The following is an 18,315-nucleotide window of genomic DNA, read 5'->3' on the forward strand; positions in this document are numbered from 1 at the left end:
GATCTTGCTGAGGAGGACAGCCTCTGTTTTTGTTACGTTTGCTTTACTTTCCCTCTTTCATTCTTGAATTCACTCACTGTTTTGATTCTTTTTTTTTTTTGTATGTCACACTTCACCCCTACCTTATGCCACCGTGCCCTGCCCAACCTTCTCACATCCGCCTCCTTCCTGAACTCCTATCTCCATCTCCTACATCCAACCCCTTACCTTCAACCTGTGACACCCTCTCCTCTGTGACCCTTGACACATGACCCCTGTAGCCAGACCAGTGGGAGGTGCCAGACAGTGACGAGGAGATTCTGGAGAGTATCCTGAAGCTTCCTCCACAGGCCCAGGCTCAGGCCTACCACTACCATCACGGTCATCATCACCTCAACAAGCACCTGTTCAGCATCCCAGAGGTCACTGATGAAGAGGACAACAGCGTGGACGAGGACTATAATCACCGTCGCCACCGAAGACTGTCCCAAGCCAGGCCCAGCCGCACACACCTCCACCCCGATGACCCCCACTACCACAGAACCCGAGACCAGCCCCACCACCACCACCACCACAGCAGCAGAGCTGAAGCCAAAGAGCCTTTACCCAGACACAGTGGTGGTGCTGTTGTCAGGGCTCGGCCCCAGCACAGGGTCCACTACGCAGACACAGTAGACAGCATCAGCTACCCTGAGGAGGGGGAGCTGGTCCTCGGGCCCAGTAAGGAGATATGGGTGCGTCAGGCCCCCCAGAAGGTCCACAGCAGTGGGGGAAGGAACGGAGTGGGGACTGTTGCCCTGGTAGGCGGGCTAGGGGACAGGCTCAGAAGAGAAGCCTTGCTACGGAGTCAGATGGCGGTCGCTGCGTTAACGTCCCAGGCCACCGGCCTCGCACCATGCTCCTACCTAGTCAGTAAGACCGTTCGGACGGTCAAGTCCCCTGTGGGCTCGGTAGCAGAGATCGACATTGAGTATGGGACTGACGAGGAGGATCCATTGACCTATGACCGCGGGGAACGCGGGGAGGTGGTGGTGGAGCAGATGAGTTCTGAGTGGTGGGTGGAGGGTTCACCGCCTGACCCCCTCACGCTGGCCCTGCGCCGGGGAAAACCTGCCCTCCAGGCCATTGCAGCTGCTGCAGCAGAATGGGTGTGTTCTCACTCGTTGTACCCTGTGGCTGTATTTAAATTCCCTCTTCTCTACCGGCGTCTGTGTAGTTGGCTTGTCATGCGTCGCATGTCCCCTTTATCTGAGATCCTAGCGTCTGTCTGTCTGTCTGACACAGTTGCTTCTCCAGACTCATTCAACCTGCACAAGGCCTGAAAAACCACCTGATCCTTATTGCATACTACTCATGTCTCTAAACCTGCAGTCCCTTACTGTACAACCTGAATGCAAGTCATTGTCTTATGTGCTGCTGTCTTTCTCTCTGACTGACTGTCTGTGTGTGTGTGTTTATGTTGACCAGGAGCCTGGCAGAGACCCGTCGATGGAGGCTAGTGCTGGGTGGAGTGGACAGGCTGAGCTCTCTCCTAAGCTGACCAGGGCAGAGGCCAGGCAGGAGCTCAATGGTCAGAATCTCATTCCTCATCCTTCATCTCACACCCCCTCGAGCGCTCTCTCTTTATCTCTGTCTCTCTTGTTCTGCGATCTATCTCTCTCTTCCTCTCTCTCTGTCTGCCTCTGTCGGTCTGCCTGTCTCTGTCTCTCTCTCTCTGAGAAACACCAGGATGTTAGATTACGAGTTTGTGTGTGTGTGTGTGGGGGGGATAGGGTGATTGGGGTGAGCGAGAGATGGCCTGTAAGCTTAGAACCGGCTTAACTTCAAAATGGCTCGTCATGACATGAGATGGATGAGAGGAAGAGACAACCATGAAAATAGTACCCTAGATTAGCCCACAGTGAAACCAACCAAGCTGGAGTCTCTCTCTCTGCATCTTTCTCTCTCTCTCTCTCTCTCTCTCCCTCTTTCCATCCCTCCTGTCTCTCGTTCTGCTTCTTTCACTCTCGTTCTCTCGCTCTCTCTTTCTCTCCCTCTTTCAATCTCACAGTTGTGTTCTCATGGAAAAGCTCACAGATATAGTTCTGCTATTCTCAGCAGCAGGTGGAAGAACAAGGAACGTGCAGATACATACATAGGACACACACACATGCACTCTGCACGTACGCCCCCACGACACTAGAGAGGGAGGGAGGGATCAGCGAAGATGTTGTTCTCACATACAGTATCTCCAGATATCTATACAGACAGAGGATATGAATGTGGTCTATTTCTTCCTGTCAGCTCTGCTCTGCTTGCCTATAGTCTGACTGTTGCTACATACAGATGGGCTGATCCCTCCTAATGAGATCGAACCTTGTCTCATTGGTACAGCTTAAGTCCTAGTTATCTACAGCAGTTCACATTCCCTACACTGCCCTATATGCCTGCATATAGGTCTAGGTAATCAGTCATCTTGATCCCTACATCACATAGACCAGTGATGGGCAACTCTAATGGGGGTGGGGGCCACAAAAACGTCTGAATTCATCATAAGGGGGCGCAGTGACTGGCAGGTCTGTGTACCCACATCCATATACACACATATGCAGTCAGAACTGGCCCAAGCCTGTTGGGGGACCGAAACAAAACACACATTTTAACAGAGTGGGAGTGGGCTCTTCCGTGTGGATTTCGAGAACTGTGGGAGTGTGGGCGTGGGGGATGTGTGTGGGTGTGTGTGACCAGGCAAATCCAGGTGTATGCACCGCAATGCTTAGGCTAACTGTTGCTCCAAATAATGTCGGATCTGTTTGTGTGTTTGCATGAAGAGAGCATGGAGCCTGCACGGCCTATAGGAGACAACGAGGTGCGTATCTTTGTGGCGCTGTTCCCCTACGACCCGGTTAACATGTCCCCGAACCCTGATGCCGCTGAGGAGGAACTGCCCTTCAGAGAGGGACAGATCATCAAGGTATGGCCCCAACTGGTTAAAATGATAGTATTGCCTGCTGGAATAGTGATATCCCTAGCACCATGTTTTACACACTCTCTCATCTAATCTATCATTAATTATAGGCTGTTCAAGGCAAAACGTTTATCCATGTTAAGCTTCTTCTATTGCCTAACGGCAGCCATGTTGTTTTCTCTCTTCACCTTCCCCATCCTCCATTTTCCTGTACAGATCTACGGAGATAAAGACTCAGACGGGTTCTACCACGGCGAATTGAACGGTCGTCACGGTTATGTACCGTGTAACATGGTGTCTGAGATTCAGGTGGAGGATGATGAGACCAGAGAGACACTCCTGCAGCAGGGCTTCCTGTCTACCCACACAAACATGGAGAAGATAGGTAGGCACAACTGTCAGTAACAGCACCAGTCAATCATCAATGGGTTTTACATCTGTCAATCATATCAACAGCCAATCCCAGCAGGGTTCTTCCCACAAGTGTCCAATTTAACAGGGCCCTTCTCTGATCCAAGTTACCCACTGCCCATGTAATCAAACAATCAATCAAGTACATTTGCAATGTATTATTCTTTCTGTTTGGTGTCAGCTCAATGGTTTGTATTGATGTTGTCAGCCTGTACACTTCACTTTAAAATATGCACCAACTGCGGTCTAACACTTTTCAGCAGGTGTGGGTAGGTTCTTTGTCATTTTGTTTTAATGAAATCTCCATTGTCCATGTTGTGGAGTGGAAGTGAAAGAAAGTAAAAATGGCAATACAGAAGTACTGTAGCTATGACCATTAGGGTGAAGTGTCAGATGTTGTGAGTTTCATAACTGCCAACAGATGCTCCATTTTTATTTTTATTTTTTACTCCTCTCTTACTAGTCTTGAAATCAACCAGCTGTGACTCGATAATATACTGTACTTCAAACTTGAATAATTTGAAATGAAAGCAAAAGTCTGTTTCTTCACCACAATCTGTTCTGGGGAAATCCTCACAACCGGTAAAACAGCAGCTGTGTCTTAGTTAATGGAAAACAGTCATTTGACCTATTAACTTTTTACTGTAATTGACCCATTTACTTTGTAAGAATTAACAAAACTGGCCAAATTGCACTATTTGATTAAATTCAAAACGCGAAGAAAATATATAATCTGAGGGGTATCCTACTGAGCAAGCAAGATCTACTCAGGGTTTTCTAAAGCTAACCAGCTTCAGGTAGCCTTACATTCCAGCTCAGGCTTCATCCATATACACGCCGCTAACTCTAGCAGGCTTGTAACTGCACGTGCATATCCCACGTGGTTAGTCGAACGCCGAACTCTTCATTGAGACAATGCTGAAGCATTTATTAATGGGAAAGTCAGTGCCACATTTTCATTTGTGCCGAAATCAAAATGAAGCAAAAGTTATCTTGCAAATTCAAAAGGCTATGGTGTGAAATGGTCTTTTAGAAATGCCTTCTTCTCTTTGGTGTGCTTATCAATGCATGAGCACCTTGTTTCCCACTCCTATCGATAAAATAATTGTATTAGAGGTCGACCGATTATGATTTTTCAATGCCGATACCGATTATTGGAGGGTCAATAAAAGCCGAGACCGATTAATCGGGCAATTTTTTAATATAGATTTTTTATTTGTAATAATGACAATTACAACAATACTGAATGAACACTTTTATATAATAATATAATATATATATAACTTAATATAATACATCAATAAAATCAATTTAGCCTCAAATAAATAATGAAACATGTTCAATTTGGTTTAAATAATGCAAAAACAAAATGTTGGAGAAGAAAGTAAAACTGCAATATGTGCCATGTAAAAAAGCTAACGTTTAAGTTCCTTGCTCAGAACGTGAGAACGTATGAAAGCTTTTAACATGAGTCTTCAGTTTTCCCAGGTAAGAAGTTTAGGTTATAGTTATTATAGGAATTATAGGACTATTTCTCTCTATACCATTTGTATTTCATACACCTTTGACTATTGGATGTTCTTATAGGCACTATAGTATTGCCAGTGTAACAGTATAGCTTCTGTCCCTCTCCTCGCCTCGAACCAGGGACACATGGCACACATCGACAACAACCAGGCACACATCGACAACAGCGACCCTCGAAGCATCGTTACCCATCGCTCCACAAAAGCTGCGGCCCTTGCAGAGCAAGAGGAACAACTACTTCAAGGTCTCCGAGCAAGTGACGTCACTGATTGAAACACTATTAGCGCGCTCCCCGCTAACTAGCTAGCCATTTCACATCGGCTACACCAGTCTAAATCTCGGGAGTTGATAGGCTTGAAGTCATAAACTGCTCAATGCTTGAAGCACAGCGAAGAGCTGCTGGCAAATGCAGGAAAGTGCTGTTTGAATGAATGCTTACAAGCCTGCTGCTGCCTACCACTGTTCAGTCAGACTGCTATATCAAATCATAGACTTAATTATAACTTAATTAATTAAGACTTAATTATAACATAATAACACACAGAAATACGAGCCTTAGGTCATTAATATGGTTTCTTTCAGTGAAATACGGAACCGTTCCATATTTTATCCAACGGGTGGCATCCCTAAGTCTAAATATTGCTGTTACATTGCACAACCTTCAATGTTATGTCATACTTATGTACAATTCTGGCAAATTAATTACGGTCTTTGTTAGGAAGAAATGGTCTTCACACAGTTCGCAACGAGCCAGGCGGCCCAAACTGCTGCATATACCCTGACTGTGCTTGCACAGAACGCAAGAGAAGTGACACAATTTCCCTACTTAAAAGAAATTCATGTTAGCAGGCAATATTAACTAAATATGCAGGTTTAAAAATATATACTTGTGTATTGATTTTAAAGAAAGGCATTGATGTTTATGGTTAGGTACACATTGGTGCAACGACAGTGCTTTTTTTCGTGAATGTGCTTGTTAAATCATCACCCGTTTGGCGAAGTAGGCTGTGATTCGATGAGAAATTAACAGGCACCGCATCGATTATATGCAACGCAGGACAAGCTAGATAAACTAGTACTATCATCAACCATGTGTAGTTAACCAGTGATTATGTTAAGATTGATTGTTTTTATAAGATAAGTTTAATGCTAGCTAGCAACTTACCTTGGCTCCTTGCTGCACTCGCGTAACAGGTAGTCAGCCTGCCACGCAGTCTCCTCGTGGAGTGCAATGTAATCGGCCATAATCGGTGTCCAAAAATGGCAATTACCAATTGTTATGAAAACATGAAACCGGCCCTAATTCCATTCCGATTAATCGGTCGACCTCTAAATTGTATCATAATAATTGTATTTGTCATACGAAAGTTTTACTGTGCGTGAAGTTTCAAATGTTTTCTGTCATTACTAAATGACTTTATTTTAACATTTCACAAAAAAAAATTGCACACAAAAAAATATTTGATACAAAAATTCTTTAATCCGTCTTTCTCAAATGAAGGGGTTGATAATGCAATCTTTGCAAGAGGGAGGGAATCTGATTTTATTGGTCCTCAACTCGCGGCTCAGATACTTCATTCAGGATAAGTAGAGTTATCCCTGAGTTAGCCTGCCCCGGAGCAGGTTTGTTCTGGAGGATTCGTTACCATAGAAATATACATTGGGGAGAACAAGTATTTGATACACTGCCGAATATGCAGGTTTTCCCTACTTACAAAGCATGTCGAGGTCTGTAATTTTTTATCAAAGGTACACTTCAACTGTGAGAGACGGAATCTAAAACAAAAATCCAGAAAATCACATTGTGTGATTTTTAAGTAATTCATTTGCATTTTATTGCATGACATAAGTATTTGATACATCAGAAAAGCAGAACTTAATATTTGGTACAGAAACCTTTGTTTGCAATTACAGAGAACATACGTTTCCTGTAGTTCTTGACCAGGTTTGCACACACTGCAGCAGGGATTTTGGCCCACTCCTCCATACAGACCTTCTCCAGATCCTTCAGGTTTTGGGTCTGTCGCTGGGCAATACGGACTTTCAGCTCCCTCCAAAGATTTTCTATTGGGTTCAGGTCTGGAGACTGGCTAGGCCACTCCAGGACCTTGAGATGCGTCTTACAGAGCCACTCCTTAGTTGCCCTGGCTTGGTGTTTCGGGTCGTTGTCATGCTGGAAGACCCAGCCACGACTCATCTTCAATGCTCTTACTGAGGGAAGGAGGTTGTTGGCCAAGATCTCACGATACATGGCCCCATCCATCCTCCCCTCAGTACGGTGCAGTCGTCCTGTCCCCTTTGCAGAAAAGCATCCCCAAAGAATGATGTTTCCACCTCCATGCTTCACGGTTGGGATGGTGTTCTTGGGGTTGTACTCATCCTTCTTCTTCCTCCAAACATGGCGAGTGGAGTTTAGACCAAAAAGCTCTATTTTTGTCTCATCAGACCACATGACCTTCTCCCATTCCTCCTCTGGATCATCCAGATGGTCATTGGCAAACTTCAGACGGGCCTGGACATGCGCTGGCTTGAGCAGGGGGACCTTGCGTGCGCTGCAGGATTTTAATCCATGACGGCGTAGTGTGTTACTAATGGTTTTCTTTGAGACTGTGGTCCCAGCTCTCTTCAGGTCATTGACCAGGTTCTGCCATGTAGTTCTAGGCTGATCCCTCGGGGTGATGCCCCACGGGGTGAGATCTTGCATGGAGCCCCAGACCGAGGGTGATTGACCGTCATCTTGAACTTCTTCCATTTTCTAATAATTGTGCCAACATTTGTTGCCTTCTCACTTTTTTTTTTTTTTTTTTTTTTTTTGGAATTGTTAGTTAGATTACAACTGCATTGCTTGCACAAGCATTTGTCCTGTTAGCCCATCCCAGCCTTGTGCAGGTCTACAATTTTATCCCTGATGTCCTTACACAGCTCTCTGGTCTTGGCCATTGTGGAGAGGTTGGAGTCTGTTTGATTGAGTGTGTGGACAGGTGTCTTTTATACAGGTAACAAATTCAAACAGGTGCATTTAATATAGGTAATGAGTGGAGAACAGGAGGGCTTCTTAAAGAAAAACTAACAGGTCTGTGAGAGCTGGAATTCTTACTGGTTGGTAGGTGATCAAATACTTATGTCATGCAATAAAATGCTAATTAATTTAATTTTATACTTAAAAATCATACAATGTGATTTTCTGGATTTTTGTTTTAGATTCCGTCTCTCACAGTTGAAGTGTACCTATGATAAAAATGACAGACCTCTACATGCTTTGTAAGTAGGAAAACCTGCAAAATCGGCATTATATCAAATACTTGTTCTCCCCACTGTACCTGACTAAAAAGTGAGCCACATTCGTATGACTGGTTATCCCACATTGAACTCAGTGTTAACCAAAGTTACCTCACTGTCTCTTCAAACCTGATTCGTAGGATACCCCTCTGTAGTTCAGCCGATCTGCTTTGTATGCTCTCGTAGTTTGTCTTCACTTAGACTTGATTGTGTCACTGACTGTTTTAGGATAATCATCCCAGCTTCAGCTTTTGCCAAGCCTAATTCTCTTTTAGTTTTTCATCGACTGTGTCATGCAAATCACTTTAGTTAGTGTAATAACCTCTGGGGGCTAATTGCTTTGGACCCCCACAAACACACACACAGGCGCACACACACACCCTCAGGAACCACACACAGCATTTACCCACCCTGCCAACTAGATCAAGCTGACAAACAATGTGCTTCTATTTCCTGCTTATCGTTCCCCCACAATGATCTCTGCAGATGTTTTAGCCCTTTCACTTCCACTTGGTCTCACCTGCTGTGTTCTGTTCGCTTTTTATTATTATTGGTTGGTTGGTTTTTAAAATGGCTTTTTTACAGCCTTCAAAACTCATTCTGTCTCTTGTCTGGTCTGCTTCTTCACGATTTGGTGTCTCTGTCTGTCTGTGTTTTTCTTTATGGTTTCAAATTTGGTTTCCCTTTTTAAAACTCCATAAAGGCACTCGCTCACATGCAAAGCTTCCGCGTCGGCCTGTCCCACCGCCGAAACCGAGACGATCCAAGAAAGGTGTGTCTCGCTGTCGCTGCTGACTGGCTTTCTCTCTCTCCTTTCTCCTTCCCTCTTGCCCACTCTTCCCTTTTTTTTCTCTCTCTATCACACTCCTTCTTGCTCACTGACCAGAGGGGATTTGTGGATTCACAGTATTAAATATACAGAACATTATAATGATCTGCCATAGACTGAGATGTAGTAGGTCATTTTTTTGTTGTTGAAAATTAGGCCTAACACTTTTATTAATGCACTTATATGCATGGTTAAAGCATTTGGATATAGGAGTTGCCATAGTTTCAGTGCGGTCCCACTCTTCAGCATCCCCTCTGATCTCCTCCATCTATCTGTGCCTCTGTCTACTCCTGTGTGACTGTCTGATATCATATCTGGCCTCAGGCTGCTCTCTCTAGGGTTGGCTTTGGTTTCTACGTTTTGGTTTGGTTGTACTACTGAGTGTGTCAGAGCCAATTAGGACCAGAGTGAAATGCTTTAACCTGCTTCTCTCTCCCCACCCTACCCTACCCCACTCCCATCCCTATCTACTCTTCCAGTTGAGTCTACTGCAATGTGGGAGGATAGCTTAGAATCCTCCAGTCAAGGTTTGTAATGTATCCATCATTGGCTCTCTCTCTTTCTGCCTCACAAGCATGAAGGGATGCCCGCTCTAGCATCGACTCAAAACCTGCATGTATTAGACAAGATACACATGACATCATCATAATGAGACCTCTCTAAACCTTTCTCTAACTGCTCTAGCCTCCACCTGATACCTGCAAGTGAGTCGATCCATGAAATGAGTACCTTTTGGGTAGTGTAACTTTGTGCAAAAAAACATTCACCAATTGTTTACATTCTGCCATCAAGAGCACATGTTCAATAAAAAACATGTTTTCCCATTTATATAGTAAGTGTCAAATAAAGTAACATAGTCATCTTTCATCTTAAATCAGCCAGAAATCGCCTTGCATCTGGGGGAGTAGAATATTGTTATGTGTAACAGGAATCACACAAAAATGTAAGCTGTTATAACATGTTTAGCCTGTCTATCTATGGGTAACAGGGTTGATGTCTTATGCTTGACCAAAACACCAGGAAATGTCCAAAAGGAGTAGAACCAGCTCACCTGCTTCGACACCAATAATGTGTATAAACCGTGGATTGCTGATGCTATGTAATGGCCAATGAGAAGCTTGAAGCCACTGTACGCAATATTAGCACTCCCCAGAAGGAGCAGTCCTCCATAGGAATTAATGGAATTCTACAGTATTTCAATAAAATGTTTCAAGAACAAAATTCTATGTACAATGAACAAAAATAAAAATGCAACATGTAAACTGTTGGTCCCATGTTTCATGAGCTGAAATAAATGATCCCAGAAATTGCCCAAATTTGTTTACATCGCTCTTAGTGAGCAATTCTTCTTTGCCAAGATAATCCATCCACCTGACTGGTGTGGCATATCAAGAGACTGATTAAACAGCAAGATCATTACACAGGTGGACCTTGTGCTGGAGACAACAAAAGGCCACTCTAAAATGTGCAGTTTTGTCACACAACACAATGCCAGAATTGGCAATTCGTCTGTTGACTGCAGGATTGTCCACCAGAACTGTTGCCAGGGAATTGAATGTTCATTCCTCTACCATAAGCCGCCTCCAACGTTGTTTTAAAGAATTTGACAGTACGTCCAACCGGCCTCACAACTGCAGACCACGTGTATGGCGTTGTGTGGGAGAGCGGTTTGCTGATGTCAACACTGAACAAAGTGCCCCATAGTGATGATGGGGTTATGGTATGGGCAGGCATAAGCTACGGACCTCAAACACAATTGCCTTTTATCGATGGGAATTTGAATGCACAGTGATACCGTAATGAGATCCTAAGGCCCATTGTTGTGCCTCCATCACCTCATGTTTCAGCATGGTAATGCACGGCCCCATCTGTACACAAGCTGAAAATGTCCCAGTTCTTCCATGGCCTGCATACTCACCTGACATGTCACCCGTTGAGCATGTTTGGGATGCTCTATGACCGTGTGTTCCAGTTCCCGCCAATATCCAGCAATTTCGAACAGCCATTGAAGAGGTATGGGACAGCATTCCACAGGCCACAATCAACAGCCTGATCAACTCAATGCGAAGGAGATGTGTCGCGCTGCCTGAGGCAAATGGTGGTCACAGCAGATACTGACTAGTTTTCTGATCTACGCCCCTACCTTTTTTAAAGGTATCTGTGACCAACAGATGCATATCTATTCCTAGTCATGTGAAATCCATAGATTAGGGCCTAATGAATTTATTTCAATTGACTGATGTAAAATCTTAAAGTGTTGCATCTTGTGTTTTTATATTTTTGGTCAGTATATTTAAGTATTGTTGTGGAGCAGTAACATTAGTACTCAATAAAAAAATATAATGAGGCACCGATATATATCCGATATTTTCCTTGCCCCCCCCAAAAAACGATAACCGATATTTAAAATTTTAGGGGTCTTAAGCATTCTAGTACAATTAAATAGTTAACACACACACATGGACGCGGCGGTCTAAGGCACGGCATCTCAGTGCAAGAGGCGTCACTACAGTCCCTGGTTTCGAATCCAGGCTCTATCACATTCGGCCGTGATTGGAAGTCCCATAGGGCAACGCACAATTGGCCCAGCGTCGTCCGGGTATGGCCGGGGTAGGCCATCATTGTCAATAAGAATTTGATATTAACTGACTTGCCAAGTTAAATAAAGGTTACACACCACACTGACCCCCCAAAAAATTGTTGCCATTTACGTATGTCCCCATTACCAGTAAAAAATAATCAAGACCTATTTCTTTCACTTACTTGCTGTGCTGTTTCGTTGTTAATTTCTTGTCGTTTCATTCTCAACCAGGATTTCTATGGAATGCCGTTTGGGTCTTTGCGTGTCCAAATAACACTATTTGACGTGTCAAAATAACACTATTTGACTTGTCAAATAAGCTTGTTGACCAATCAGGATCTGAATATGACTGCACGTCACATAATAACTTAACGCATTCATACGTTTTTTACATAGTGTAATCAATGTGTAATAACTATCACTCGTATTTCATATGTCACAACGATGCATCCATACGTATGCTATGATGCTGGTAAAGTTGCCTCGCGCACCTGCAGTGCCTAGATAGCTTATGGATGCAAACACTGTTTTTCCCTGAAAACATAGCAAAATGACAGTCTGTTTCAGCTAACTACATAGCTAGGTACCATCATCTAAAATAACCCTAATTTATAAGACAGTTCTTATTTGATTAATGGTGGTCGGACCCATCCATATGAAGCTAGCCACAGTAAGGATTAGCCACAATAGTGGATTTTTTGGTTAGCCTTCAAAATAAAAGTATGGCATAATTCTACTATTTGTATTCATTTGCATCACTGTCAATGACATAATATTTATTTTGAAGGCAAACCGCAAATTCCACTATTGTGCCTAATCCTTATTGTGGCTAGCTTCACAGCACATAACCCGGTCCGGTCGAGCCTCACTAACCAGATGAAGCTAGCTGGCTGCTTATAACGTTAGCTTTGGGCAACTGGATAGCTGGATAGCTATTTTTTTCATTAAATGAATTTCAATTTCAGTAGGCGAACAACAAGTGGCAACCTAGCTAATACTTACAAAGATTCCTAAATCATTGCTAAGAATAATGAACATGACTGCAGTTTCTACTGGTCATTGTTTTCAGCCTTGTTGTATTGGTGCTAGCTAGGTACCCCAGAAGTTGCTGTCGAACAAATTATGCTTTATTACCAACATGGTATTGTAAATGCATCGTTCGTGGCCGGTGTTTGCATGTTTGCAGACTTTTTTTGTACTACTTTGACAGTGCTACTGTATCCTTTTTGATGCACAAAGACCCAAACGGCGTTCCATAGTATGTATGTATGTATGTATTATGTATGTCGTGAAGCTAATAGCAGTGACGCTATTACTGTGTAACTCCGGTAGGGCAACATCTGAAAAATAGCGCACTTGGTAGTGTGTACCGGTGCTTGACCAGTCGGCGAAAGCCAACATCACCCACAGCAGAGAACGGTTGATTGTCAAGGGCAATGAATTCCATTATCTTGGCTTTAATGGATTTCGCCTTTGAGTTGTCTCACTGAAATGTTCTTACTGTTTCATATGACTGCTCGACTTGTTGACTGCTTGATCCACACAGCAGACATTGTGGGCTAGGTTAGGAATGCTGTGTTGCAAGTGTAGCGCAAAATTTTATGTGGCATCATTACGTCATGTACCAACGTTATATAGGTATGCATGGCAGCTTTGACATCGGTTTTTAGCATCGGCGTTAAACTAGATACCGATATTGGCATTTTTAGCTATCGGCCAATTCCGATATGTTCACCGATATATCATGCATCCCTAAAAATATATATATTTTATGGAATAATATTGTTTTTATATATAATTTTTGTAACTGTTATTTTCAGTTCATTTGATATAATTTAAAAGTCTGCATTAAGATGTCTATAATGGAAAATGCTTGTCATACAAATGTAGCCATTAGTACATGCAATTCCTTAGCTTCCAAACAACTAGGGCTTTACAGTGATTGTGAAAACTTGGAGAAATGTTATGGTTAAGTGGGTTAAAATATTCCTATAAGTAACAGAGGCTACCCAGGGGCACGTCAAAATGCTGAATTTGGCACTAGAAAGTATTAAAATATCAGATTTATCGAATGTTCCATGTGGTCTATATTACAGGACACTTCATTTAATATATAACCATCTTTTAAAATTCAATATTGGTGCACAATTTCTACTTAATATCAATATATAATATATTAATATCAATATATTAATATCAACAATATCAAAGGGACTCTAACGGGACTCATTTTGTGGAACGACCCATGCATTACGCTTGGTGACATCATTAACATGCGACCTCTCTAAATCTGTCTCATGCCTTATCCTGCTGCCACTAAGGTCTGTCTGTGTTTCTCCTATATTAATTTAGCAGTGGCGTACCGCCACTCCCAATAAGAATAATACAAATAATTAACATTTCTGCCGAGACAAGCTTTCAACATCAGAGTGACATCAAGTTACAGATCTTCCTCAGATTCTCATCAGGTCATCCGAAAAGCCTTCAAGGTAACTAGCTAGATAGCTTGTAATCCTGGAAGTGGAGCCAACTCTGTTAATAGATGTATGTACAGTGCATTCGGACCCCTTGACTTTTCCCACATTTTGTTACATTACAGGCGTATTCTAAAATGGATGAAATTAAAAATATCCTCATCAATCAGGTTTTTAGAAATGTTTGCAAATTGATTGAAAATAAAAAACAGATACCTTATTTACATAAGTATTCAAACCCTTTGCTATGAGACTAGAAATTGAGCTCAGGTGCATCCTGTTTCCTTGAGATATTTTTACAACTTGATTGAAGTCCACCTGTGGTAAATTCAATTAATTTGACATGATTTGTAATGGCACACAGCTGTCTATATTAGGTCCCACAGTTGACAATGCATGTCAGAGCAAAAACCAAGCTATGAGGTTGAAGGAATTGTCCGTAGAGCTTTGAAACAGGATTGTGTTGATGTACAGTTCTGGGGAAGGGTACCAAAAATGAAGGTTCCCAAGAACACAGTGGCCTCCATCATTCTTTAATGGAAGAAGTTTGTAACCACCAGTACTTTGCTGGAGCTGGCCGCCCGGCCAAACTAAGCAATCGGGGGAGAAGAGCCTTGGTCAGGGAGGTGACCAAGAACCCTGCTGGTCACTCTGACAGAGCTCCAGAGTTCCTCTGTGAAGATGGGAGAACCTTCCAGAAGGACAACCATCTCTGCAGCACTCCACCAATCAGGCCTTTATGGTAGAGTGACCAGAGGGAAGCCGGTCCTCAGTAAAAGGCACATGACAGCCCGCTAGGAGGACTCTGACCATGAGGAACTTGAACATCTCTGGAGAGACCTGAAAATAGCTGTGCAGCTACGCTCCCCATCTAACCTGACAGAGCTTGAGAGGATCTGCAGAGAAGAATGTGAGAAACTCTCCAAATACAGGTGCACCAAGCTTGTAGTGTCATACCCAAGAAGACTCGAGGCTGTAATCGCTGCCAAGGGTGCTTCAACAAAGTACTGAGTAAAGGGTCTGAATACTTATGTGATATTTCAGTTTTTTTTTTTTTATACATTTGTAATAACCTGTTTTTGCTTTATCATTATGGGATATTGTATGTAGATTGAGGGGGAAACATTTGAGAATAAGGCTGTAACAAAATGTGGAAAAAGTGAAGGGGTCAGAAATATTTTCCGAATGCACTATAATAATTGTTAGCTAAAATACAGTAACGTTACACTAGCTAAATCATTTTTGGGGTTAATATAGACTTGACTGGGGATGTCATTGAAATTAAATTAAACTGTCCTTGATTTCCTCACCCCCTCCTCCTCGCTACTTCTGCCACCACTGCTGGAAATGAAACTTAGGGGAAACATTGTCTGCTTGCCTGGTGGTGATAATAATGATGATGATGATCTCCTTAAATGCATTTCCCTCTTCTCCATCTCCATTATCCTCCTAACCCTGTTTAATTTCTTTTCTAAGTGACATCACTACATGAACTCTCATGTCTTTTCATGTTTTGCACTTACAGTTCACTAACTGTCGAGTGAAAACAGGCTAAACTGACTCTTATGTGACCCTCACCATCTTGCTTGCCTGCAAGGAAATGGGCCAAAAACATCATCATCAAAGCCAACCACTGCTATTGTTAATCTTTTAATCTTGGTTTTCCCTGTGATGGTGTGAAGCTAGCTATGCACTGCATGATTCTGAGTTACTATGAACTGCATGCTGACATGGAGGTTCAAATGAACAGGGTGTGCCACTCAGAAATGGTTAAAAAAATCTGGTCCGAAATTTGACTGTATTTCTGTGTTGGATCGACAGATCCCAGCCAATCTGGTGTTGCCATGGTGAACCCAGCAGGTCCCGTTCCTCGCAGGATGAAGGCAATCTTTGACTACGACCCTCGAGAGAGTTCTCCCAACGCTGACATTGAGGTAAGCGACATGATGGTCCCTGTAACAAAAAAGGCTTGTGTTATAGTAACATTTTTAAAAGAGCAAAGTACACATTTCTGATTCAATTGACAATAAAGCTGTAACAATAACGTTCTATTGTTTGCAATGTTCCCCGGAACTGCCGTGCATCAGTTGATGCTGAGAAGCAGAAGATTGAACTTCACTCAACTTTCTAGAGTTTTCTCTGTTAGTTAACACCTATCAATATTTCCTTTTACTGTGGGAAATGTGATCGAATCAATGCAATATTAGCCACTTTGAATGCAACGTACAGTACCGAAAGCACATTGGAGTAGGATTCTATGGCATTGACAGGCACGACTCAGGCCCGTATTCTACAGTGTGCCATAACCAATCAGAGCTGCACTAGGCCTATATGCAAACAGAACATTGCCATATATTGATCTGTGCCATTCACTTTGAACTGGACTGTGTTTATAGCATGAGCAGTCGTGAGTGGATGTGCTTGTTTAGAGATCAAAGCGAGAGCTACAAGTAGCAACGTATGCACATTTGTTCATATAATTTGCTAGTTAGTGAGTTATGGACAGCGCTGATGACCTGGAAGAGGCAGCGGATACTGTCTCTGAGTACATTAGTTTCTGTGAGGATCTCGTTATTCCCAAAAATAAAGTCAACATGTTCCACAATAATACATTGTGGGTAACTCTGGAATTAAAAGAGCTCCTCAATCAGAAAAAACAAGTGTTTAAATCAGGTGTCAGTAAAGGGGAAAGGAAAAATCTTCAGAGGCAACTCAAAAGCAAAATCAAGAAGTGCAAGGCAGCCAACACAGACACATTAGAAAACCTTTTCAAGGACAGTAGGAAAGCCTGGCAAGGGCTATAAACCATCACAGGCTACAATCCAATAACATTGTATGACCGTCAAATGATCTTACTTTTGCAAATTATTTGAAAAGTTTCTATTATAGGTTTGACGTGTGATTTTACATCGCAGAGAAAAGTCTCCTTTGACAGTATAGACAGCATACCAGCTGTTGATTTTACAGATCTCTGTGAATGATGTCAAGCAATACTTTCAACGTGTCAACCCACGAAAATCATATGGTCCAGACGGCGTTAGCAACAAGGCACTTCAGGCATGCGCAGACCAGCTCGCATTACCGTTCCAGAAGCTGTTCCAGCTGTCACTGGACAGTGGGATAATTCCAGACTTATGGAATAAGTTGCTGATTGTCCCAGTAGCTAAAAACAACAGGCCAAAAGAAAATAACGATTTACGTAAGCCTTGACATCTTGACCTATGACATTTAAAAAATAAAAAAAATTCTCTCTTGTTTCTCATCCCAATTAGATCCAAACCAATTTTCCTGCCGTGTTTCCAGGGGTGTTGATGATGCGTTACTGGTCATGTTGAACAATATCTACAAACATTAAGAAAAGGCAAATAGCCTAGAGAAAATGTTATTCATTGACTTCAGTAGCGCGTTTAACACCATCCAACCACACCTACTGGTGGATAATCTGGTGAATTTGGATGTCAACTCTCTACTGATCAAGTGGATTAATAGTTTCCTTATGAACTGTACTCAACAAGTGAAGTTTAACTCCGCCATCTCTACATCTAGAACAACAATGCGGAAGCCCCTCAAGGTTGCGTACTTTCACCAATACTGTACACACTGTACACAAATGATTGTCAAGCCTCTGACTCAGCCCACAAATGTGACTCACCACCTGGATTCGGTTTTATGTAGCAACATTTGAATTTCATTTTTTTTTTTTTACATTGGATAAAAGTAGTAACTCAGAACTACAAAATGGTATATAATAAACTGCATTTGAGGAAGCAATGGGAAAGGAATTCTGCTTTGAAAGTTGATCAACTTGTAAACTCACTTTTGAGAAAATTGTGGTATTACTATTGGAGAGCCGTTTTGTCTACACCCATTCAGCATTGTTCACACCCTCTTAAGCCTTAGCTCTACCCATCTCTTTAAGGGTTGATCCGTGCGTTCTGTACTAACTTTCCAGCTACTTCCAGACATCTAAGAGAGCAAGGACAGCTCACTGAACATTACTCACCCTAGTAGAGCTGGTTAGGCTGTTATGTTATCCAGAATGTTGGTGACTGCAACTGTGCTGTCAGTGTCCATTCGTAAATTCAGAGCGCACACTGGATGCTCTCACCGAAAGCTCTGACCTCACAACGACAGTCAAGCACCCAAGCTAACTGGCTAACATTGGCTAGATACTTCCAGACACATAATGAGAGTGTTCTCTGACCATTTTACTCCCCCTAGCAGAGCTGGTTAGGCAGATTTCATGTTATCCAGAGCGTTGGTGACTGTAATTGTGCTGCTGGCAACA

The 18,315-nt window shown here is 42.7% G+C and overlaps 1 protein-coding gene across 8 annotated transcripts in view; it reads left to right on the forward strand.

Moving 5' to 3' along the window:
- Positions 1 to 18,315, forward strand: part of LOC112258340 (peripheral-type benzodiazepine receptor-associated protein 1) — a 168,107-nt gene that overhangs the window by 140,020 nt on the left and 9,772 nt on the right. For 5 of the 8 annotated variants that reach the window (XM_024432658.2, XM_024432654.2, XM_024432655.2 and 2 more), the window contains 7 exons: positions 261 to 1,127; positions 1,447 to 1,549; positions 2,790 to 2,932; positions 3,143 to 3,311; positions 8,847 to 8,915; positions 9,452 to 9,499; positions 15,849 to 15,961. In XM_024432658.2, the coding sequence (XP_024288426.1) occupies positions 261 to 1,127; positions 1,447 to 1,549; positions 2,790 to 2,932; positions 3,143 to 3,311; positions 8,847 to 8,915; positions 9,452 to 9,499; positions 15,849 to 15,961 (1,512 nt within the window). The remainder of the gene's footprint in view (positions 1 to 260; positions 1,128 to 1,446; positions 1,550 to 2,789; positions 2,933 to 3,142; positions 3,312 to 8,846; positions 8,916 to 9,451; positions 9,500 to 15,848; positions 15,962 to 18,315) is intronic. The other 3 variants (XM_024432656.2, XM_024432660.2, XM_024432657.2) reach the window with 3 other exon arrangements.

The sequence above is a fragment of the Oncorhynchus tshawytscha genome, linkage group LG09 (genome assembly GCF_018296145.1).
Source record: "Oncorhynchus tshawytscha isolate Ot180627B linkage group LG09, Otsh_v2.0, whole genome shotgun sequence".
In the NCBI taxonomy this organism is placed as follows: domain Eukaryota; kingdom Metazoa; phylum Chordata; class Actinopteri; order Salmoniformes; family Salmonidae; genus Oncorhynchus; species Oncorhynchus tshawytscha.